Consider the following 24,467-nt stretch of genomic DNA (forward strand, 5'->3'; position numbering starts at 1 on the left):
GTAAGTTTTAATTAGTTCCGCAGAATTACATAGCTGGATAGTATTAATATGGACAATAGTGAAGAATTTAGCATTGTTTTAGTGTGTAGGAACTAAAAGAGAGCTAAGGTTGCTAGGTGGCATGTGCATTTGTTGGGAATTCGAACATGCATAGTCTCCGTTTGTCATAGCTGTCACTCCAAGAATGGCATCAGGATTTAGGCCAGACTTCAGCCTTGTAGAAGATGATATGAAATTGAAAGTAGAGGCAAGATGGTGCACAGTTCAGGCTTTACGTGTCCTTATCAAGTTTTAATGGGAATCTTTGACAATTTCTGTGCTACCATGGATTTGGTGGTGATGTTGGACCATTTGTCACTACCTGAGAGATTTGATTTCAACTCAGGGCTGAGCTATTCAGGTTGCTGTAGCTTGTGTAAATTTTTTTGCATGCTTCACAAAATTAAGGAAATACCACTATTTTCCAAAGTGGATTAGAGCAGGTAATAACTCATAGGAAGAAGATTTTCCTACTCCTGCTGTGTGTATAAGCAAGTAGAAGATATTATGCTACAGGCTTATTCCTAGATTATTCCTTATTGGATAGTTGTTTTGTGACAAAAGACACTGTGGCTTGATGACCAGAGGGTCATGACAGGAATAATAATCACCATATGAAAGGGTGTCTGGATCTTGGTGATAAAGCATTCCTCATTGCAATCAGTCAGCACTTGCTGGTGCAAGAATTTTCCTCAATGGCAGAGATCAGCTTTTTCATATTCATTGAAAGCAAATCAGTCTCTCTCTCCCCTTCCCCCAATCTCTTCCTCCAGCCTTGGGTTCAGTACCAGCGTTTACTGCCGGAGAGATTTTTCTTTGTCAGGTGTAACTACAGAGTTTGGGGATGTTTAGGACACTGCAATATTCATGGGATTGGTATTAGTTGCAAAGCCTTTTTCTTTGTGTCCTCACTGGGTAAAGCCCTGGTCAGTAGTGACTGATATCTAATTGTCTAGAGTTCAAGCACTCAAATATCAGCAATTAATTTGTGTGTGCAAAACTGTTCTCCCTGATTTTCGCAGATTTTGATGCAAATGGCATCTGTGAAAGCAAGGTTGTGCCTTTCAAAATGTAAGATATAATTACTAGTCTAAGAACCTGATGATATGAAATTCTTCCTCTAGAATCTACCCGGGTGAGACAAGTCATTTATTAACAATATTATGTATTTCTAAGCAGTACTTCTAACCATCTTATTATTCATTAAGAACTGGTAAGATGCTCAATATTATCTGAGGTGTAGTCTTACGGAGATGCAGTTTATATCCTACAGATACCCAGGTAGCTTAGAAACATATATGCAATGAGAAATGTCTATGCTGTAACTACAGGTAGCTATTACTAGTAAAAGCTGCTTTTATTTGTGTCCTCATTTTGTTTATGGTCCTAGTCACAGATGGACTTACTGATGTGCATGTGAAGACTGGGGCTCTTAGCCTTTGAAATAAACATTGTCCCTTAAACTTCTCAGCTGAGGAAGCTGTCTACCTAGATAGCACGCTGCTCTGTGAGCCACAATGCTCGTGTAAGGAAAGCACAAAACAAATTCTGTACAATTGGCCATAGCAGACTAAATATTATTTTTCAGACTGTTTCCCAAGAACTGTTTTATTCTTGTTCTAGTTTTGAGAGGGATTTTGTGACTTCTCAGTTAATTTTCTTGACACATCTTAAATGACTTAGGAGCGGATTTGGCCCTTAAGTGCAGCCCTAGGTGTAGTGAAATACACAGATGTTCCAGAAATGTGGAAAGTGATTTATGGGGAGAGGCTAAAGAAGCTAAACTTTAAAGTGTCCATATGTCCTTTCTAAATGACATGTGTAAACATTACAGGTGAAGAACTCAGTGGTCTACAAATATTTGAGGTTTGCAATCAATTGAGAGAGAGGAATTTTATGATGTAGAGTGAGAATTCAACCAAGACTGATGAGTTGAATTTGAAAAAAAAAAAAAAATGTTCAGGAAGAGGAGCAGAAAAATTATCCTGATTGGAAGGCAAGCCTTTTTGTAGAAATGATGGTGGTTTCATGCTGTGTTGCTGAGATTAAAGGAAGGGAAGACTTTTAAGACTTGAATGTTTGAAGTCTAGCAAAAGTCCCGCCAGGAGAAATTTCAGGTTTCCAGGAGTACGTGCTGGGCGCGTAGACCTTTCCTGTCTGATTTTCACATGTTAGTGTATAGCCCTTTCCAGCATTTCAGCTGTGCACTAAGGGCTACCCTTGGAAGCCACTGCATCCTAACATGTCTTTAGACAGTGGCTCAGTGTAAGCTGCTGGAGCCAACAGTATCTAACCATACACAATTGAGATGTCTTTCTGCTTAATGATTAAGACCATCCTTAAGGATCATGATTATGTCCTTTCCCACTCATTTTATTTTCATTGCAAATAAAAAGCAGTGAAATTTTTCCTGTAATCATCTGTGCTTCTGATCCAACCACATGGATACCTCAGCTCTGAAAGCAGTACTTTCTGAGTTTTTATGGACAAATGGATTAGAAATGTCCTTCTGTTTCATTGCCCATTAGCCATACATTGGCACAGGGCAACTGTAACTGACAGGAGATGTTGGTCACCCCATTTCTACACATAGAGTTGAGAAAAGAGATTTCTGTACTTGCTGACCTATCCATGCTGTACAGAATTCATTAAGGGCCTGGAACCGTGTTTGGGTTGTTCCAGGGAGAAATTACAGCCAGCCTGTAATCTGCAGCTCCGGAGCACGTTGGGGCTCTGTAATAGTTCGAAGGGGCCTGGCAAGAATTTTATTGATTTTCTGGGATCTCATTCAGGCTGATTGTGCTTGGGTACTCTGATGGTTGATGTTTAAGAAAACCTAGCCTAGCTATTATTAAGAAGGTGGGTCTAATCCTGTTGGTAAGACCTTGTTTGCCCTTCATTCAACTGAGCAGATAAGTTTTAATGAAATAGCTCCTTTTTATTTTTTATGCCACATCTCTGTTTTTGATTGCTACATTTGGAACTATCCAGCGTAAGTCAATGCATAACCCATATATTGTTCAGGATATTATCATGTCATGTTCCTTCATTCCTCCATTAATCATTTTGTCCATTTCCTGTTTGATTGCTTGGAATAATTAATGCATTTGTTGCTATTACTATGTAGTTTTTCTTCCAAGTTGCTGATTTATTTATACATACAAACTATAAAATACTGTGTTATTTTGTACAGTATGCCTGGATTCATGAGAAACCCAGAAGCTTATCACTGAAATACTGCATGTGGTATTTTTTTTTACATCTTTCAAGACCAGACCTTGCAGTTGAGTTTAAAGTAGTTGAATTCTGTAACCTATCTATTATAATTTTATTTACTTATATTACTTATCATTACATCATAGAGCATTGCATACTAGATGCTAATCATTACTTAATATTTCCTGAATAGTTGTGTTCTCATTTAAAATATTACATATATGCCAAAAGGCATTCTTTCCAATTACAGACTAAAAATTTAATCCAGACTCAGCAGCATTTTTTCACTCCCTTTACTGAGCCTTCTTTCAAATGCTGAGCACTCCTGACATTTTGGAGTGTCCATTTAAAAAATTTCCATTTGTAAATTGAAAACCAGAAAGCTCATCAAAAACCACAAAGCTCTATAAGCACAAATATATCTGCATGTTCTCTTTTGCTCAAAATGTATCACTAAACTACAAACAACTCACATGTCATTGACATTAGCATAAATGACATTCTGAAGCCTCTAAACGTACCTGTTATAGCAGGAGCACCAGGAATCCTTTGGCAACTGTAGCACGAATATGGGTTTCATAATCAACATTTATAAAAGAGCATCCAGCAAGAGTGAGCATGGTCTTTAGGGGCTGCTGCTCAGGGTGGTACAGAGCAAATTTAATTAATGTCTCATGGTCCAGAATTACCCTCTTTCTCTTCACAACAAAATCATAATCATTTATTTGATAGACTCCAGCCATTTTAATAGCAAGTTTGTCAAAGCTCAGTTTTTGACCTACAGTGCCTGCTCTGTGGGTGGATGTCTATGCCTGCTGCTGGATTTTGGCCATAATTACCAGATGGAGGAGAAAGTGTTTACATTTTTCTATAGGACTTAATTTATTTCTCTGTTGTTTATCACTGAAGTATTGTAGTCTACGGGGTGTGAATTGTTTGTAAAGTTATTTATAACAACATTGAGTGATGAACTTACAGTCTGAAAGGCTTGAAAGTCTGCCTCCATTTAGAAAACAAAACAAAGCAACAACAAAAACAATAACATTTCCTTCTCATCCACTTTGAACCTTTGTTTTAGAAACCCAGGACTGAGTATTGTCACCAGCCACATTTAAGCCCATCTAGCTCAAAGACAAGTAATTCTCTGCTGTTAGGTCCTACCCCAACTGACTGATGTTCATTTAGAAAGTGGAATTGGATCAAAGTATAGTAAATGGTTCTTGAGATGCACCTAGGTACGTTGAATATTTACTTCCACATTTCTAGTGGAATTAATGTTAGTTCAGTTAAAATTAATTTTGAATTCATTCAAAGCTAGCTTTGCACAATTAGCCAGCTTCAGATGTGAAAGGGACTGTGTCACAACATAACTTGCTTTCAGTTTCAAGCGTTGAGAGATTATGCAGAGTTATCGGTCCAAGATATTTCTATAGTCCAATGTCCAAGATAATTCTCATGCAATGAAAACCTGGAGAATCAAGGATTAGATAGGTAGCAGTGGATACATCAGAACATCAGCTCATAACCATAGTCAACTCTCCCTGTCTCAGTCCCACAAGGGTAATTTAATTTTTCTTCCTGTCTTGCAGCTCATAAACATGCTTCTCTTCACAACACACACCATATGCCATTGGAAAAGGGCTGTAAAGTTTTATAGATATATTTGAGGGTATTATAAAAGGATAATAAAGTAAAAATAATGCAAAGAAATAGAAAATATTGAACAAGTGAATTAAAATATTAGGCTGGGATAGTTTCATTGCATTTAGTTTCTACTTGGTTGTTACAGTCATAAAGAGGTAGAATTCTTTTTTAGAGTTAAGAAAAATAAGAAATTTGATTCTAAAAGTAATTGTAAAAATTTGTTTAAACAATTTTAGCACATTGCTGAAGACTATTTAGTTTTAGCTAAATCAGTATAAACTGATTTCTGTTTTATTTATTTATTTATTTTGAAACATTTTAAATGGTTTTGGGGAAATAGTTCTATAATGATATCCATTTTCCTGTTTAGAAGTGAATATTATATAAAATGATCATCTTGAATGTGAAGATGGACAGTAGGTCAGTGTGCAGACTTGCGAAGCATAGTTTACCTACTTTTTCCCAGACAGAACTTCTGCAACTCAGAATTTCCATTCGAAAATGTGTTTTTTTTTTTCCCTCCGAAATAAGCTGGTACTAGACATTTGAACTCTTTTCATGTAAAGAGTCTCCCAGAAACGGTTGCAAAGACTAAATATTTCAGGGTTTCTCTTGCATTATAGGCCCGTTCTGCCTTGAAATCTTCTGTCATGAATCCTGGTAACTCTCATGTCCACGTCCTGACTACTGTATGCAAAGTGTGCTGTAAAAGAGACTGTCTGGGGGTGAAAATCTCGTAGTGTTTGCCTGGGCTTAAGTTTTGGAGGAATTTTTGAAAAATAACTTGTAGCTGGAACCAGTTGTTAAGAGAGCTTGGCCAAAGAGTTCAATTTTATTTGTGCCCCCGATAGCTTGTATGTACACGAGAACAATAAGGCTTTAAGTAGGCTACTGTAAATTTTACTGTGATTAATGATTGTATCTAAAATTATTCTTTGCCCCTTATCACAGCACTCAGAAACTTCAGATAAATGCTGGAACCTACTTAGCTTTGTCTCACTACAGGGGTATGTTCTTTTCCACAACTTACCAAGAAAAAAAAAAAGGAGAAGACATATATATGTCCTACAAGACATATAAAGAATACGGCATGAAACTCAGAGTATCTGTATCGGTTTTTCAGGGGGGATGCTTGAAATGAATTAGACTATTTTCCAGGGAAAACTTATGGCACACTGCTTGTGTATAAATTAACAACAATGAAAGTGGTAAATTAAAATTGCGACATCGATTTCATTTTTAGCTCTGCTTTGCATTTATATAGAAAGATTTATTACTGTGATTTACCTTCCACTAAGAGGTAAAAGAAAAGAAAGCATAAAGTAGCAGTGGTTGTAATTATCTCCTAAAAAACTTCAGCGTGCAAAAAATGCTGCAGCAGGTCTGCTCAGAAGCATGTTACTGAAAGCACACAGGGCTCATTCTCCCTCCATTTTCTAGGCTGAATTCCCAGCATTTTCCAACATGGCAGTTCAGCTGCAAGTTTCAGCACATATTGAAGGGAAGACCCATCTGCCACATCAGATCAAGTACTGACCTCCACCTTTTCTGTTTGTTTATTTGTCTGGTTGGTTCATTGGTTGGCTTTGGTTTGGTTCAGGTTGGTTTGGTTTTTGTTTTCTCTGCATCCCCGCATGTGCTGGAAACCTGGAGTGGTTGTGGTGTGGAAGCCCTAGATCGACTGTCCCAGGACAGAATAACAAACCGGGTCTTGGCTCTTTTCTTCAGCAGTCAGTACCAAAGATCCTTTGCTTCTTACATGCTAGCTTAAACCCCCACAGTGAAGGCTATACTCCACGACTCCATTCATTCCTTGTGCTTGTTGGATTTTCAGCAATGCGCTTTCTCTAATACAGATGTCTAAGGTGACTGAGGTGGTTTAGGGGCATGTCCTAAACTGTGGAACAAGCTCCCACAGGATTTAAGAATCAATTAGTGCCTTTGCCTTTCACCCTGAGTGTAAAAGGCACTTTTTCAACTTTGTCTTATCTCTGCAGAAGTATATCTGCACTGCTGCTTGCTTTTCTTTTTACAGGAAGGAAATTAGTAAAATCTTACCAAAACAAAACAGCCTGCCCTGTACCCGAAGAATGAGAATGAGAGAGCAGGTGAGCCACACAAGATAGGTGGAGTTCATTAGTTAGCAGACATTGCTGGGATATTTTAATGATGAAGGAAGCATAAAACCTTTGCAAGAGAAGACAACAGTATGAAGCAAGTGTCCATTTTATCTCATTTCTTTTTGTCTTCTGAAACAGAAACAGAGTCATGAGAGGCAGGCTCAAGAAACCTAATTAAATACTGAAAGGAAATGAAAATTAGTTCCCAGTTCTGCTGCCGAGACTGATTTTGTGCATACTCAATTTATATTATTTTCAGAGAAAAAGTAAGACATTAAGACTAGAATTCTCAAGGTATTTCTCATTCTTGAAGACAGGGACAAGATTTCTGGGCTACTCTTCATATATGATCCATACTCTCAGTGTTGTCATTTGGACCTGCCAAATATTTGCCATAGAAAGTTTCACAATAAGTTTCCTTGTTATAAAAATGAATCGGTGAACCCCCAGATTTACTCATTTCATTAGGAGAAAGTGTTTAAAGACTTTGAAGCTTTTTTTTTCTAAACAACAACAACAACAACAACAACAAAACTAATCATGAAATGAGCTGAGTTCCCATTGAAATCACCAACACTCAATTTTTAAATCTGTGATTTCACTTAGAAAGTAGGGTAAAATCAAAATATGATTATCAATCTGTGCCAGTGTCAGTATCAGTGTCACTGATGCCAGTGAATGTGCCTAAAAGAAAATTTAATAGCATCCTGACAATGTTTTGCTTCTTCTTTAAGACTACATTGGCATTATGAAAGGAATCCTTTTGTGTAAAATGGCTGTATAATGGAGAAATCACCTATCTTAAGGACATGCCTGGTGCAGGATCTTCCTTTGAGACTAGACTGAAGATAAATCTCAGACTTTGGCTTTATGCTGGGACTTTGTTTGTTTGTTTTTAAAGTTGCATTTTTACTTTGCCTATTTCTGAAGATGAAAAATGTTTCCTTAAATGTTAAAAACTCCAGTGATATCTGCGTTAAGTAACTCCACACTAGGACTTTTTATGGTTACGCATTAAGTCTTGTAAGTCTGGTCCCAGAATGTCCCTCATGACAGAGAATAGCATTTACTGAAACTAGTTGGATGTTACACTGTTTTACTTCAATCTGCCTGGGCACTGACATCAGAAATGACTAGATTCCTACAGGCACCTAACTTCAGAAAGTAGAGGGATGTCTGCACTTTCAAATTAAATGTGCCCAGGAATATTCCTGGGTACTTAGGCCAGCTGGCACTGAGCAGCCTGTGCCAGTGATCAGAAGCTGTTAGTCTCCAAAGCAGGTTGGCTTACGGCAGGCTGCCTGCTGGGAACAGCTCCTGGAGCATGCCGACTTCCAAAGCCTCTCTAGGAATTGCCTTGGACACTGATAGTGAGCAGAGGCCATAAGTGGGCAAGAAAATGTAACGCTTTTTTAGGACAGATGACAACATCCTTATGCCCAGGAATATTCCCAGACATGTTTACTACTGTGGATATAGACTGAGACTCTTGCAAAAGGATTTAAAAATAAAAAATAAAAGAGAAAACGCAGTGATTATGGCAGTATACGTGTGGGCATGAACAATGGACAGATGGACATAAAAATGAGCTATACTGGATGTTTGTGAACATTGCACTGGGAAAAATAGCTCTAAAAGCCTGAGGCTCCAAAATCAAGAAAACTAGTGAGAATTTTTAGAAGCATTCTGGAAATGTCTTCTGTGTAAAATAAAATAGGATTTAATGTAACGTGTGTGTGAGTAATATACATATTTCTGTACAGTGTGACTAATCTAAGTTTGGACAGTGTAGAAAAACTACAGCTCACTATCTCTCCAAATGTAATAAGACAGCTAACCCATGAATTCATTGCATCCTAACGGATGAATTCAGTTTGTAGGTAAGAGTAAGACAATGTTGCAGTGATTCAAAAGAGAATCCTCAGAAGCTATTTTTACATTCAGAAGTGGTGGAGACAAATAGGAATGGAGATGCAGAATGAAATGGTTGATACTGCAGACTGGTGTCCATACAATATGCATTTCAGAGGGGCTTTACTGTGTTCTAACTCTAGTCTGGTCTCTTAAGTTAAATGCCCATTAGCAGTTGGAGCTCATTTTAGGTGTACTTCTGGAGCACACATTCAGGTTCCATTTCATCCAAAATAAAATCCTGTTTGTGCTTTCTGAGACTGCTCTGCAGCAAGAACCAAAGCACAGTATGTGGGGATAATCAGGAGATTCGCCTCAGAAGCGTACTCCTGATCTAAACTAAACCACTAATGTAGCGGCACCTGGAGAGCTCATGCAGCAGCACTACAGCGATGCAGAGCTAATGTGCACAATTAGTGAGCAAACCGAGGCCAGCCATCAGTGGAGCAGAGACAGAAGCTGTTAACCACGTAGAAAAGAAAATGTTTGCATAGACAAGGAAAAATTTTGTGCAAACATAAATGCATTAGCACAAAGCAGAAAAGAAAAACCTACTGGTATTTGTCTCACATATGGAATTCTTTGCACTGGCAAGAAAATTGTTTTGCCAAAGCTTGCTTACAATAGCAAAAAGAAAAAATGCACCATAGGAAAAAAAAAAAAAACTGACTCGGAAAATGTACTTTTGCACATATCCAGCTTTGATTCACTACACAAGAGCAAAAATAAACTTTTGCTGCCATTTGCACAAGCATGAACTTTAAACTAAGAGCAGCAGCACAAAAACAGAGAAGAAGTTGAATGCCAGCTGGGCAGTCGAACATCTGTAAATGTTAGATAACAGAGATTTTGTTGGTGTTTTGTAAGAATCGAAAACTGCAGACAAACACATACAGATTAGCATTATACAATAGAACAATCAAAATGCCAGTAGGACAATGTAAATTACAAGAACAATACCAAGGAAAAGTGGGCACATTAAAATACTGGGAAATATAAATACCACACAAATACACTGCTTTTTACTAAATCAAGTGATTGAATGAAGTGTGCAGCTACACTGGGTCAAACAATTCATAAAAGTTGCACGCACAAAAAAAAAAAAAAATCAAATAGGTAGCAATGTAAGATCCTTGCAGCAGTGTCTAATGGTGTTTTAAAGGTCTAGCTTGTCTTCTGGGCATAGAAGAGCCGGAAATGGATACAGCAGTGCAGCCAGCTGAACATTTGCTTAATAGAATATCCTCTGCACTCAGAAGAAGCAGTGGAAGTAAAGTAGAAGCAAGTGGAAGTAAAGAGGACATAAGTCTTATTGCTGAGGTTTTGCAGAGTCACAGGTCAGATGGGCAAGTCATGAGCTGTAGAGAAGGGAGGAAGCCATGCATATGCATAGTCTTAAGCAATTTAAGTAAGGTATTATACAGACCTGCAGTTTACCACTTACAAAAGTAACAGTAGTGTCAGTTTGTGATGCAATTCTCAGATATTTGCAAATGTATTAGATAGAAGAATTAAAGAAAGTAACTACCTCAATGCCTTCTGAACACCTTTTGGGGGTGGTACAGGTGGAAGAAAATGCAATTTGGGATCAAACCTGTTGTAGAAGAATGCCTGTTGTAGAACTATAAGCAAGAAAAACAAATGCAGCTTGCTGGGATTGCTGCCATAGCTGTATAGATGCAGAAACAGAAAAGCAAAAGCTGTAGCTGATCGTGATTACAATCTCATCTATCTGCTTGAAATGACCAAGGCAATAAATCTAAAATGAAATAAAATGAGATGAAATTGCATTTGACTCCTGGAGCACTGGGATAATTGCTGACCTCCCAGAGGCTATTACCCAGCTCCTAAAAAGTAAAAACCATGCAGAAAAGACCCACACCTGAAAATGGATAAGTCAGTTTGAAGATTAGTAGTATTCATAAACCATCTCACATCACTATTCCAAGCTTTTGAGATCCGTACAGTCTCCTGAGGTGATTACTAAACAAAACCATGCTAAGAATATAACCACTGTAATTCCCTTAGGTCTTCTTACATATAAAGGAGCTGTACAAAATATCCCATAGCGCAGCTTTGCAGCATGTAAATGCAGAGGCCATTACATCACATGACGCAGGGTGCTGGAGGCACTGCTGTTTGAGAGAGGCATACACAAAAACAGTACTATGGAACAAGAATGTCAGATCCTCAAAATAATGGAAACAGAGCAAACAAGGAAACACAGCATAAGTATTATTTAAGCCAGGTCTTAGTTTGAGGCAAGGGTTACAAAAGAACATCAAAAGGACATCAAAGGCCTTGAACAAGGCAACAATTTAGTGTCAGCTCATGCCCATTGATCTTTCACATTGGCCATTTTAGCAGGGGGAGTGCCCATGTAGCTAAACTGTGGTTTGGTACCCTGCCACATCTCGTGCCCACCACGCTCCAGGTGCACACCTGATGGTAGGAAACAGCTTGTCCTGCTCTGGTGTCATGCCTCATAAAAGCAGTCTTCACAGAAAAAGGTATTTGAGAGCGGACTTTTTGCTCATGCAAGGTCATTCAATGCATCTTCTCTGGAGGCAGGAAATGTGTGCGTGGTGACTGCATGGTGACTGCTCCTGCCTTTGTAAGCCATTGAGACTGAAGCTCTCCTAGAAGCTTTATCCATCAGAATACACAACACCTCTATAAAATACAGATGGAAAAAAAAAAAAAAAAAAAAAAAGCTGGGCACACAGAAGACATGGATTATCTGTAATAACAGAAATTATGTCGTCTGTGACCTTTATAGCAGCAGCCTTGTTGCAGACAGCATTAACATAGAGAAGCTGCACTAAGTAGAAAATTTTGTTTCCTTTTCTGTCTTATGGTAGAAATAGCTATAGATGTTATTTTTTGAGCTGTAGGTTGTATCACCATAAATATCTGGCATAGCTTTAACAAGATAAGTTATGTCAATAATAGAAAGAATATTGTTTTTACAATTTAAATGAGGATTTGATTTTAAAATACTGCAGTTTCTGAATACAGAAGCTCTGTAGGTCTTGCATGATCTGTCATCCACAAAGAGATATGTTATTGGGAATTATTTGTGTGCAGAACAGCTGAAGATGTGACTTTTTTCAAACAACATGAAAAAGGTGAACACTGTGGGCTCCATTTTACTCTTCATTGGGCACTTGTAACTCCTGTGATGGAGCCAGGTGAAACCATGTTTGCACATCCGAGAAGTGTGAGCTGTGGTCAGCCAGTGGTGCATGGTCCCTTGGTCACAGCACAGAGGCTTACCCTTGGGTAACTACTTGGATGTTTAAAGTTCAGCCATGTGCAAAAGCTTGTAGGATCAGAATAGGAGTTTCTTTGTAAATGTAAGTAACATAGTTGCTGTGCCATCCTGATCCTTTTGAGCTGCAAAATAGCCCGATGAGTACACACGTGAAGGAAAGATTTACGCATCTCCATGGTTCATATGTCAAGAGCACATGGCCATTGAAAAAGTGGATGGCCTGTTGAAGCAATATGTGATTGTGGTTACATTTAATGGCCGAGGGAAAACTGAATGCATATACTTGCAAGCCTAACTGCGCATACAAATCAATGAAGTCTTGTAGTAAACAGATGCTCAGAACAGAATTCATTTTAAAGCTCTTATAGTAATTTAAACCAAGACAGTTTTCAAAAATATAGTCATATATGGCTGTAATCTATATGTCTAATAATTTGCACATTAGATTTTTAAAACTTAAATTCATCCTCAGACTGACCTGAGTGAAAATCTAATCAAATTAGAATTTTAGAATATGCGACTACTCTAATGTCATTTTCAGAACATGATAATACTTTTGATACGATACTTTCACTGTTATAAAGACAGAAAAATATGCAAGAGAAGCACTGTGGGAGACTTGGAGGTTTAATTCTAATGAACAGTGTTCTAAGTTAGGTTTTTATACAGCTTCTATTACTTTGGTAACTGCACATTGACATCTCCTCACTCCTTGATGGTGAGATAGAAAACATTTATAACAGTTTAGTGAAGGGATCCCTTTGGTAATGCATTATTGGCATTTTATTCAGGCAATAAGTTTTATATAATATTAATTTTAAATAGTGTAGCAATTGCTTATTTCTTTACAGATCTTTTTAAAAGTTTTTAGAACTTCAAACGATCAAACTTCTTCATCCTCAGTTTCTTTCAGTGGGCCATATCAATTTTATCATTTGGGTATACTTCTGGTTGTTGTTGTTGTTTTTTTTTTGATGGTGCTGTTTATTTACATATTTATTTATTTATTTATTTATTTTATGTGATATGTATTCTGTTGATTTTCAAAGCTGTTGAAAGGCCTGAATCAAACCAGAATACCAAAGCTCCTTCTAGGAAGGCATTTAATGTTTTCTCAACCTAACTCAAGTGGGAGTTTTTTCTGTCAAGGGGTGGAAGCACTAATGCCAAAACCATTTGTATTATGACTCTTAGTACAAAATTTAGTGAATTTAGATTATCAAGGTGGTGATAAAAAGCATTGTATTGTTGAGTATGAAGGCTTCAAAATGCAGTGGTGGGCTTCTTGGTCTTAACTGCAAGGGCTGACTAGCACTCATTTGTCTGAACTGAATACTTTACATTTAAATTAGGATTTTGTGAAGTAGAGATGGAAGGATTACTGTGTGTGAGAGATGAATGAGAGAGAGCGTTGTATTCTGTGCAGAAGGAGGATAAGTGCTGTGGTTCATCTGACATAAGAGATGGATTACAATGAATCTGAAGTGGTAGAAGGTTTGCTTAGGAATTATTAGCAACGGTTTGCATTTAAGTAATCTACCACTGCAATAATGCACGTATAGTTATGTGATATGTAATCTACCAGGGAAAAGTGGAGTTTATTTCCAAATATATTGAAATTACGTGCTGTTTAAAGTATAGACAAGTTGATAAAAAATCTGGAGCTTCTATGAAGAAATAAAATAAATAAATAAAAATACAGGATAACCAAAATTCTGAAGAGGTTCTAGCAGATGGAAAAAGTGTATGCTCTTACCACTTGTGCAAGGTTTAACTGTGCTAACAAGAAGTATTTGATAGGTAAATTTGCAGCAAAAATACACTCAGCAATGGGTGAAAACGTACTTTCCTTTGCACCCAGTGGCAGCACTAGTTCTTTTACTGAATTTACTCAAAGCTTCACAGAGCTTTCAAAATCTTAGGTTCTTCCAGAGGCTAGAAGAGGTTGTCGTTTGCTTCCGCTCTCTGCACTGTCTCCCAATACCCTGAGAGCACAAATTGTGTTTTGGCCTGACTTATTAAACTGCATATGTTGTATAAATGTCCCTGGTGCATACATAGATTTTCACTGTGTAAGTGCTGTAAGGTGTATGGGTCTGTATCAGGGAGATGCTGGAAGAGAGTCTGGGAGAGCTAAGGAGAACGCAGATAGCGTGCAGTTCACCTAGTCATGTGCCCAGGGCATATTTGCACTTAGGCTGCATGGTAGTGTCAGGTTGCTCAAGGAGGTTCACGTGGGTCATATAGGCAGTTTAAATGTAGCTTCATGGGGCTTCACAGTTCCAGATATAGGGCTAGGGTGCTTCTGGTACCCGACCCAGCTCATTTAGCACAAGCAGAATTAGCAAATTCAGCTTGATACAGCTCCACTCACCTTGCTGGGTCAGCAGCATCTCTGACTGACAGGTCAGTTGGTAATGTAGTCATAGCAGCAAGGATATTCATGCTTTCTCATAGTTGTAAGGAATGACTTATTTTTCCTTCTCGTAGTCTGGCTAGGCTTCTAAAGCTTTTTCAAAAGGGTCTAGAAAACAGACAGTCATTAGGTACTGCTGGAGTTCAATCTCCTCAGTAAATGCATTCCCAGAACAGGATGGTTAAACCCAAAGAAACAGGTGATTTTGTGGTTGTTCTGAAAAGTTCAATTACCAGCCAGCTTGGAAGAGAAAGCAGCTAAAAGTGCCTAGCAGTGGCATTTTTTTCATATGATCGGGTGATTTACAACACTGATATGATAAGGTTGAATATATAGAAATAAACACAATGTGGTATATAGACACACAAGAAAATGTGAATACTGGACTGATGCATTTTTATTTCTATACCAGTAGAAGTACAAAATCTTATTTGCACCAAGTTGTTCCAAAGCTAAGGCAGCTGATACTAATCCACGTTTCCTAAATGCCTCTGAATAGTTATATTTGCTCACCTGTCACATATTTGTAAATAGCCATTCTGCTGACATCTTTGTTACACTGCTGCTTAGCTGACAGAATTTCATCTGCATAAATGGGTGGAAAGTCCTTTCCTCACATGTCTAACAAACTGGAGACAAAGTGCCTGCCAATGTTTTAATTTCTTGTGCATGTTCTGGTTAGAGAGTGAGAAGAATGCTTTCACTCCACAGTGTCATGAATATGGTAATCTATGGAAATCACAGAAAGCAGGTACTTAAGTTAAGCACATACTGTACTACAGGAATCCCTGATGAATTCAAGTCTCTTCTGTTTAGAGAAGATGTTGTTGTCTATTAAGTGACAGACTGCCAGATGTTCATGAAGTAGCACAGTAATGTGTATCAGTATCTTCTTTTCTTCAACCCAGAAGGTAACATTTTCTTTATCATCTATGTCATCTTGGCTTTTGATTGTAAATGTCTAAGCTTGCTTCAAATATTAACTCCTTTTTGTTTTATTGATGAATATTTCATGACAGAAAGACTTCAATACATTTGTAGAATATAAGTTTTTGCTGCACTATAGTAAGCCTATAATCCTAAAATCTTTTCCTTCACTCGGTATAAGCTGCTAAAAAACACACATTTGAGGGAGAACCTGAAGAATAATTTGTTGGTGATTTTGAGGAAGTAGAGAAAATTTTAGCAGTGATAGTGATATGATGAAAGCAGGAATAATTATTATTTTAAATAATGGTTTTATCTTCACTCTCGAGCATGATACTATGTATCTCATGGTGAGGTCACAGCAGTATGTTTTCCTAGAATACACATTAATGTTGCAGTTAGTCACAGAATTACTGCAGGGCTGGGGGTTAGCTCACCCACTTTAAATAATCATGGTTTAAAGAGTGGACAGAACAGTTGAGTAACTAAGTGCAGTGGTATATACACAGGCAGCGCAGGGAGTAGAGGTTGTGGTAAGAAGTACATGTGCAGGAATTCTGGATTATTGAGACAGTGTTGTTTACAAGCTAATAAAAGTTCCAAGACAAAAATTCAAAATAACTGAAAGACACAGTTTTTTTTTTTTTTTCCAAAAGATCTATTGTGCTGTCCTTTATTTTGCAGTCTTTTGCACATCATTAAAGGCAGTGATGCCAGTAATGACTCAGCTCTAAACACAGAGTGGTGAGGATGTGTGAACCCTTTCATACAAGTTTTCTGCACCTTCTTGCTAACTAGGGCAGCTCTGGGGCCTTTAGCAACTGGTGTTGGCCCAAGAAATTCTCTATCAGCTGGAGACCGAAAGAGTGAAGTGTCCCATCATCCCCATGAAGCATGACCTGCCTATATGCCACGGGGAGGACCCTTAAAGGATTCCCCAGAGGAGCTTGCAGTTGTTTATGTGGGCTTGACATGAACTCTACTGCCATCGGGGCGAGTCCTTCATGACACAGGCTCTTCCTGTGCAGCATATGGGAAGGGCCCATCCATTAGCGTTGTCAACCCAACACAGAAGCTATTTAAGAGAATTTAGCTTTGAATATTTAAAAGAGTAAGAACATCTAAAAGATTAAGAAGTAGCAGCTTCATTTTCTCCTTTGCTGTATATAGTTAGTTTTCCTTAGTTGAACAATTTACAAGATTAGTGGGGAAAGCTGGTGCGAAATATTCCCTCCAGATTATCTATGAATATGAATGTGTATGTTATTTTCCACCTTCACAGGAACCAAATTCAGCTTTTAGCTTTACTGTTTATCTTTCCAGAAGAAGCACAAGCTACCTTGACATAGTGACAAGATTTTGCTGTTGTTACTGTTGCTGCTGTTGTACCGGGAGTTTGTTTCCTACCTCTGGAAATGTTGGAGTTATGTTCTTCTGTATTCTCAGAGAACAAGGAAGAAAACAGATACCACTTCAGAGGAAACTTCAGTAAATGTTTTAGTAAAGTTGCAGGAGGCTGGAGGCAGAGCACTGGAATGGGGTTTATTATGCAGGATAAGGTATAGTCAAGGCCACATGTTTGTGCAGCATATAATAAGGATTCTAGATTTATGCAGCCATTTTGAGCATATTTGACTTTGGAAAAAGCAAACTCGAAGGATTCAGAAGCTACTGGAAAAATCATTAAAAGTGAAAGTACCTTCTCTTATGTACATCAAATACAGAAAATTTTCCACATGAACAAATGGGGGTCAAACGTTACTAAAACCTTTGTGCTGAGGGCACATAAAATGACCCATACAAACCTGATTTAAATTCTTGTAGCTTCTGGGTGAGGGCAGCTGTCTACCTTGCTTAAATGTTAATGTTTCCTTTATCTGATTGCCTTTCTGTACCATGCTCCCTATTTCAGGGGTCCTGCCTCACCTATTACCCCCTTCAAAGCTACTCATTCTTGTCTGCAATCTTCATATCTCTAATTGTGTCTGAGGCAGTCACTTGGCTGAGTAGCCTCCCAGGCTTTTTCATCCTTAGCACAGCTACTTCTCTCTGCAGTTTTCCAAGGCCAAGTAGAAGCCTTCTGTGACATAGTCCTGTCAAGGCAAAACAGAGATAAAGCCCAGCTTTTCTACATTTTTATAGAAGTGAGTGGTATTTAGGGAGGATAGCTCAACCAAGTACAGATCAACTCTTCTTTTTAAGAAAGTAGCACTTGACATGGATTTATGAAGGGGAAACCATGTTTGACCAACTGTGGGCAGAACAATGGGTGTTATCTTCAGCAACTTTCAACACTGTCTCTCAAAGCATCCTTTTGGACAGAGTGGTAAAACATTGAGTAGACAGTGAGATCAACTGAATACTGACTGAACCTACTAGTGGCAGAAAATCCAACTACAGGCCAGTCCCTAGTGGTGTACTCAAGATGTTAATTCTGTGGCCATTTTAACATCCTCACTAATGATCTGGATGACAGGACAGAGTGCATCTTCATCTTGTTTACAGATGATGCAGAGCTAGAAGGATTTTTAGACATACCAGGGGGGTTGTGCCGCCACTCAGAAGGATGTTATGCTGGAAAAATGGGCTGACAGAAACCTCGATAAGTTCAGTAAGGGAAAATGTGAAGTCCTGCATCTGGGGAGGAACAACCCCAGGCACCAGCACAGGCAGGGGCCAACCATCTGGCAAGCAGCTTTGCAGGAAAGGCCCTGGGGAGGACAAGCTGACCACCAGCCAGCCACGTGTCCTCGCAGCAAAGGCCAGCAGTGCCCTGGGCTGCATCAGGCCAAGCATCACCAGCAGGCCGAGGGAGGTGATCCCTCCCCACGGCCCAGCACTGGTGGGACACCCAGAGCGCTGTGCCCAGAGCCGGGCTCCCCACAACAGGTACATGGCCTTACCAGAGTGAGTCCTGCAAAGGGCACTGAGGTGATGGAGGAACTGGGGCGTCTGCCCCATGAGGGAAGGCTGAGAGCACTGGAGGTGTTCAGCCTCAAGCAGGGGAGGCTCAGGAGGATCTTACCAATATGCAAAAATATCTGATTGGAGGGAGCAAAGACAGCAGAGCCCAGCTCCTCAGTGGTGCCCAGTGAAGGGCTGGGAGGCAACAGGCACAAGCTGAATGATTAGGAATTCCATTTAAACATTAGAAAGAACTTTTTTTTTTTTTTTTTTTTATGAGAATGATCAGACATGGGAGCAGGTTGCCCAGGAAGAATAAGAGCAATACCTTGTTTGAATTCTTAAACTCGCTGGTGATTACACAGCAAAGTTTTGGTGTTAAAGTTATCCATCCATTTGCATAACTTTGTGGGCCTTTGTTTGGTGTATCACTACTGCAACCAGTAAATAATATTTCAGTACACCAATTTGAACTCTTTTAGCAATTCAACTTGTCAGATATTTTTCAGTCTTCATTCTTGTTCTCATTTAGTTTTCCTATGTGCAAGCAGAAATGTCTATACTTGAAAAATGTAATGTGAAATAAGACAATTTGGCTTCAGTTCTACCTCCAGATTCATGAGACATCACTGTGTCACTTAAAATTGTTTACAAGTTAAAAGCATACAAGAGGAATTTAGAGAATGAATGCATAAACCTCGTCATACCGCAGACTTGAGGCAACACACAAATACAGAAGAAACTGGATAATGACATTACATTCAACATGGGAAATTTGTCAGACATGAGGGGAATGGTATTTTTAAAAGCTGTTGCCTCATGGCTACATGATACTGCTACCCCAGATTTCCATGTGCCAGTGATCATTAGACTTGCTTATGTAAGTTCTTCATTTACCTTGTGACCACTGCTCCCTGAAAATTATTTTTAGGAAAATTACTAATTTTCATTGTTCTTTTCCATGCCCCATCTCATTAGCATATACCAACAGGATACACTTCAGATCCACCGGAGTACTGTAGGAGACTATAGCTTATTTTTGGTTTATGACGATACCTAGCTGTGCCAGCTGAAATCTGGGTTTTCTAACAGTAGATAGCATCCAGCCCTTTTGCAGGAAACAGCTCCTAAATAAACAACTGGTAACCACAGCACGGGGGTGTAGCTGGACTTTCCCAGAATAAGGAGAATATCAATTCTAAAGTTAGAAATAAAGTCTCAGTCACCTGATACGTATTGCACTGCCCTGTTCACTAGCCTGTTCCAGCTCCAATTCAATTATGCTACTTGCTGGTGCACCCATAAAAATTACAGCAATCTGAAGTGAAAGATACTCTCTACTTTTTACCATTAGGAAACAAGCACCTTTTTTAGTTCATAATATGCTCAATTACCTTTAGATTGATCCATGAATAAATTATAATCAAAACAGACTTATTCACCTTAAAGCTCTCCTGGCTTAAGGTTTCATTGTTGATTCATTATGTTGTCAGTTCTCTATTGGCAGGGTAATGCTTTTTTATATCTGGATAGAGACAGTTTTAGTGGAAGATACTGTTATCTTTAAATGAGTAGGATTTAGCTTTTCTGGTGAGAACAAATTCATCAATGATGAATCCCTGGAGAAACTACTGAAACAAAAATCACAATGTTGCTGGAGATTTATACAGTTCATCAGTTAAAAGGCAGCTTTTGAAAGTCTTCAGCAGGGAGGGTTGGATTTTTTCTTTCTTTTTGTAAAATATTTCAGCATAATATTTCAAGCTTCCAGCTTTGTGATAATACACTTATAAACAATGAAAGAAAACCACTTAATATATTTATTTTGGCTCCATTATTGATGTTATCCTCTTTAATAGAAATACATTAAATTATGGCAATATAGAGACAGATGGATATGAATAATGCAGCTATAGACATCATTGATACAGATATATAAGCAGACAAGAATTATCTAATTGCTCTGCTTGTTGCAATCTTCTAAATACTTGCTATGATCTGATCCACATATTCATATTAGCTGTTTTTTTCTAGGAAGATGTTGATAGGACAGAGATACAAGTGTATGGAGAGCTTAGTCACATATGAGATATGTCGAAATTTAAAAAAAAAATGTATCTCAAGACATACTGCGGAAAGATTTCAAAAGCAAACAGGGATTTAAACCAACCAAGTTACTGTGCTTGTGCTTTCATTGGGAATTGTGCCATTAAATCCCTATGTGCTTTGGAAGACATCCCCTAGCATGATTAGAGGTGATTTAACTTTAAACTCTCTTAAATATCGATCTCTTGAGAAGTTATTTCAACATGTTTCCACTTCTGCTATATCCAGTAACTCTGCTTCCCATTTCATAAGGCCTTTGTCTCCCAACATGTTTGAAACTAGAGCTCTGAACAAGAAGTCATCTCATCAGTCTTCTGTATATTTTCTTCTTATATCATCAGCCTTCTGTGCATTACTCAGGACAACCTTCAATAAGTCCTTCCTAAACTCCTGAGACTACATTTTCATGTATTATTTATTGTCATAGAAAAGATGGCTGATTTTCAGTGTTGTCTGATGAAATTTGGCTTGTCTGCTTGTGAACTGCTAGACTCCAAGCACAAAATAACCAGATCATTTGTATAGACTTGCAGTCATCTTCTGTTAAGTCACTGGAAACTCATTGTTCATGCCCAAGCCTGGAGTAGGACCTAGGTGTTTTGTTAATTATCCTACAATCCATTTAGTCAATTTATTGGTGGAAATACAATAATGCATAGCAAAAACTCAGGTTGGATGTTAGTTTTGTAGATAAATCTTTACTTCGCTTAGTTTGAAAATATACAATTTTTATAGCTTAATTTAACATGTATGTCATTAAAAAACATCTGAAATAATACAGTTATGGTACCAGTGGCATGGGATGCTATTCAAAATGTCTGCTATACATTCCAGCTAGTGGCTGTGTTAGATGTAATAATCTGCTTACTTCAGTATCACAACGTAGAAAATTAAATAATTACCATTAAAAATCACACTTTTTCTATAAACCAAAATGGATGATTTTTCCATGCTTTTCCTCAGATCACCTATTTTATTTCAATACACTCAATATTTCTGTCTCTAGAAAGTGGATGATTGCACATACATTAAGAGAATAGAAAAGTAAAGGCTTTATTCTGCAGAAATTTGGCTGTTCTTCACAAAGATGGTCTTCAGTAATTCAGGCCATGAACAACTGTCTCTTTTCTCTACAACTTCAGTTAAAAACCTCAGTGAAATTAGCTTTACTACTACCTACTCTGAAAGTCAGCAATTCAATTCCTGGCCAGACAGGGAAGAGTCCAAAAATGCTTTTGTCATCAGGTCTCCGTCCATCTCAAGCTCAAAGTTGTTGGCATCAGCATATACATGATGGAGAGAAAATAGTTTCTAAGTGACACAGCTACTGCTTATATGTAGCCAAAATATATTTCTAATTGACACAGCCTAGCAGATAGACAGGAATATTTTCTATCAAAATTTGCATTTTTTTTTAGATTTTTGGTTAAAATCTTGGGTTTTCTAAAATTTGTATGAAGACTTTGTATGAAGTCTCTGTTTTTTAGAGCCTGTTATTTACAATGAAATTAGTCAAATTTTCCTTCCACTTATTTTCCTTTTAAAATTAACTTTTATTTTTTTTAACTGTCTTATTTTAATTTGGTATATTAGTCCACTACCTTACTGCTGTTTGCAGTAATATTTAAAAGCTTATTTTAAGCCATCCTAGAACTTTTTCGTTCTAAGAACATGAATCACGAATGTATGGCAACTGCACAGAAAGGAAAGTGTATTTGACATCTTTGAGGAAGCACTTGAATGTGACACCGAGGAACAAAGTTCCCATGCAACAGACAAAGCAAGAGTCTTGTGACAGTGGGCAAACTGAGACTATAGCTAGATTTGGGACAGAGGGGGTCTGCAGTTACCCCCCCCTTCACACACACACACATACACACACCAGTGCTGGTCTTGCATTTACCTAGATTGAGAGAACGGCACATTCCCAGCCTGCAGCAGGTCACCTCTTTTGGAGATCACCACGAGACTGCAAGTTCTGATTTCAAGTTGAAATATGTTGAAACCACAGAACAAGTCTCGGAAGCAGGGAAACATTTCAAGGACCTCACCCTCTATCTGTGTGCTCACAAGTGCCAAAACCCTAGCAGCCAAGAAAGCTATTATTTGCTGTGACAGGAGTCCTACGGTCCCATTGTGGGGTATCCTGATTGACAGAGCTCATTGAGGGATTTTTCTCCTATAGAGCAGAGTAACCTCTTCTGGATTTACTTCATTTTAAAAAATAATAATTTCTAAATTTTTAAATAATTCTGTTTTTAAAATTCACATTGAAATTCCCTCTTAAAAATTTGATAACCACAGCAGTACTGTATCTTGTTCAATATGCTCTTTGAGGTTGTATTATTAGCGTGAATTAATGCTAGCAACTACTGAGGCTACATATCCCCTGTTACTACCTGCTAGCTTCTGCAGTACTGCAGTAGCTTCTGAGCTTGGTTTAGTTAGATGGATAAAATATTTTGTATGGAATAAGGAACTAGTTTCAGGGGAGGAAGGGCACAATCTCTTTCATCAAGCAAAAAAAAACATGTTTTCCACCATCTTTTTATTCCCCTAAATCTATGATTATGGCGCACTACAGTTTTCCATCTCTCTGCTGTGCAAACAAAGGAAGTTTTTCTTTCAGGAAGCTGGGTGTTTGGCAGGTTTATGAAATCTGAATCTGCGCTTCCATGTTCTTGGGTGAGACATGAGTTTTACAATTCAGTGAAATTTTCCTGTAGAGCTTGCTTAATTGGGCTCAAGGATTAAATGTCACAGAAAAGACTACAAGTGGTTCATAGAGGTAAATTATGAGATTAGAATGTGTTTCTGTTCATTTGGTGTTTGTTAGCCTTGCTTTTGACAGGTCAAGACAACCTTCTGTTATCAGAACATAAAATGCATGTTTGTGTGCTTTAAAAATACATAGATATAACCAGATATCCATACAAGTAATCTCAAACACTGCTAGAGCCCTTGTAAGTAAATTGATAGTTTTATGATGCCTTTCCACATAGTATAGAAATAAAGTTATATATTTGAATTATTTAACATGATACATTTTTATATATAAGCAGGTATGCAATGGGGAAATAGAAGACTGTTGGATGCTGACCTGCAAATCAGCTATTTTTCTGCTATGGTATATTAATATTTTAATATTCAATATAGATTTTCAAGTCAGATCCTGAAGTTCATGGCTGATTTTTATTCACTTCTCGCTCTGGTAGAGTCCCACTGATTTCAATTTCAGCCTCCTAAATAAGTCACGCTAAACAAGGACTTAGAATCTTGCCCTTAGGTTCAGACTTACTCCCTTTACTATGCCTGCTTATTAAGCATATTAATCATGTTTCCTGATTTTTATTTTAGAAACTACCTAATTTTGGGCCTTACCTGGAACAACGCAAAAAAATAATAGCTGAGAACAAGATTAAACTGAAGGAACAAAGCACAGCAGCTGTACTTCCTGAGAAAAAGCACTTCATTCCAAAGAAGCCCATTCCAGCAATCAAGGTAAAAAAAGATATGCTTATGTGTAAGAAATGATCAGCCATCAGGCAGTTGACATGCACAGTCATTTCTAGCAGTTTGAGTTGGTTATTACTGCTTTTAAGCTTGTTAGAGGGCATCAAAGACAACTATTTATGCAGACTTTCTAGCTTTTAACCAAAATCGATGGGAAATGATTTGTGATGTACATGTATAGGTATTTCCCTAATGTCATTTTTCAAAATCAAGATATTCAGGCAGTGGAATGGTAATTGTAGAACATGGTGAATATCTTGAAGAATTAAGTTTAACCATTAACAATTTCTTTTAATTTGAATGAAACAGTATGAGCTCAGCTTTGCATGATACTTCTTGATTATTTGTGGCTTACTAAATATCCATCTCTCATGCAAGAAAAGGGTGGTGTGGAAAA

The 24,467-nt window shown here is 38.0% G+C and overlaps 1 protein-coding gene across 1 annotated transcript in view; it reads left to right on the top strand.

Moving 5' to 3' along the window:
* DPYD (dihydropyrimidine dehydrogenase) overlaps window positions 1–24,467 on the top strand; it is a 340,058-nt gene that overhangs the window by 303,227 nt on the left and 12,364 nt on the right. Inside the window, exon 21 of the mRNA XM_084290947.1 lies at window positions 23,915–24,058. Coding sequence (XP_084147073.1) covers window positions 23,915–24,058 — 144 coding nt within the window. The remainder of the gene's footprint in view (window positions 1–23,914; window positions 24,059–24,467) is intronic.

The sequence above is a fragment of the Netta rufina genome (genome assembly GCF_964035555.1).
Source record: "Netta rufina genome assembly, chromosome: 8".
NCBI classification, from domain to species: domain Eukaryota; kingdom Metazoa; phylum Chordata; class Aves; order Anseriformes; family Anatidae; genus Netta; species Netta rufina.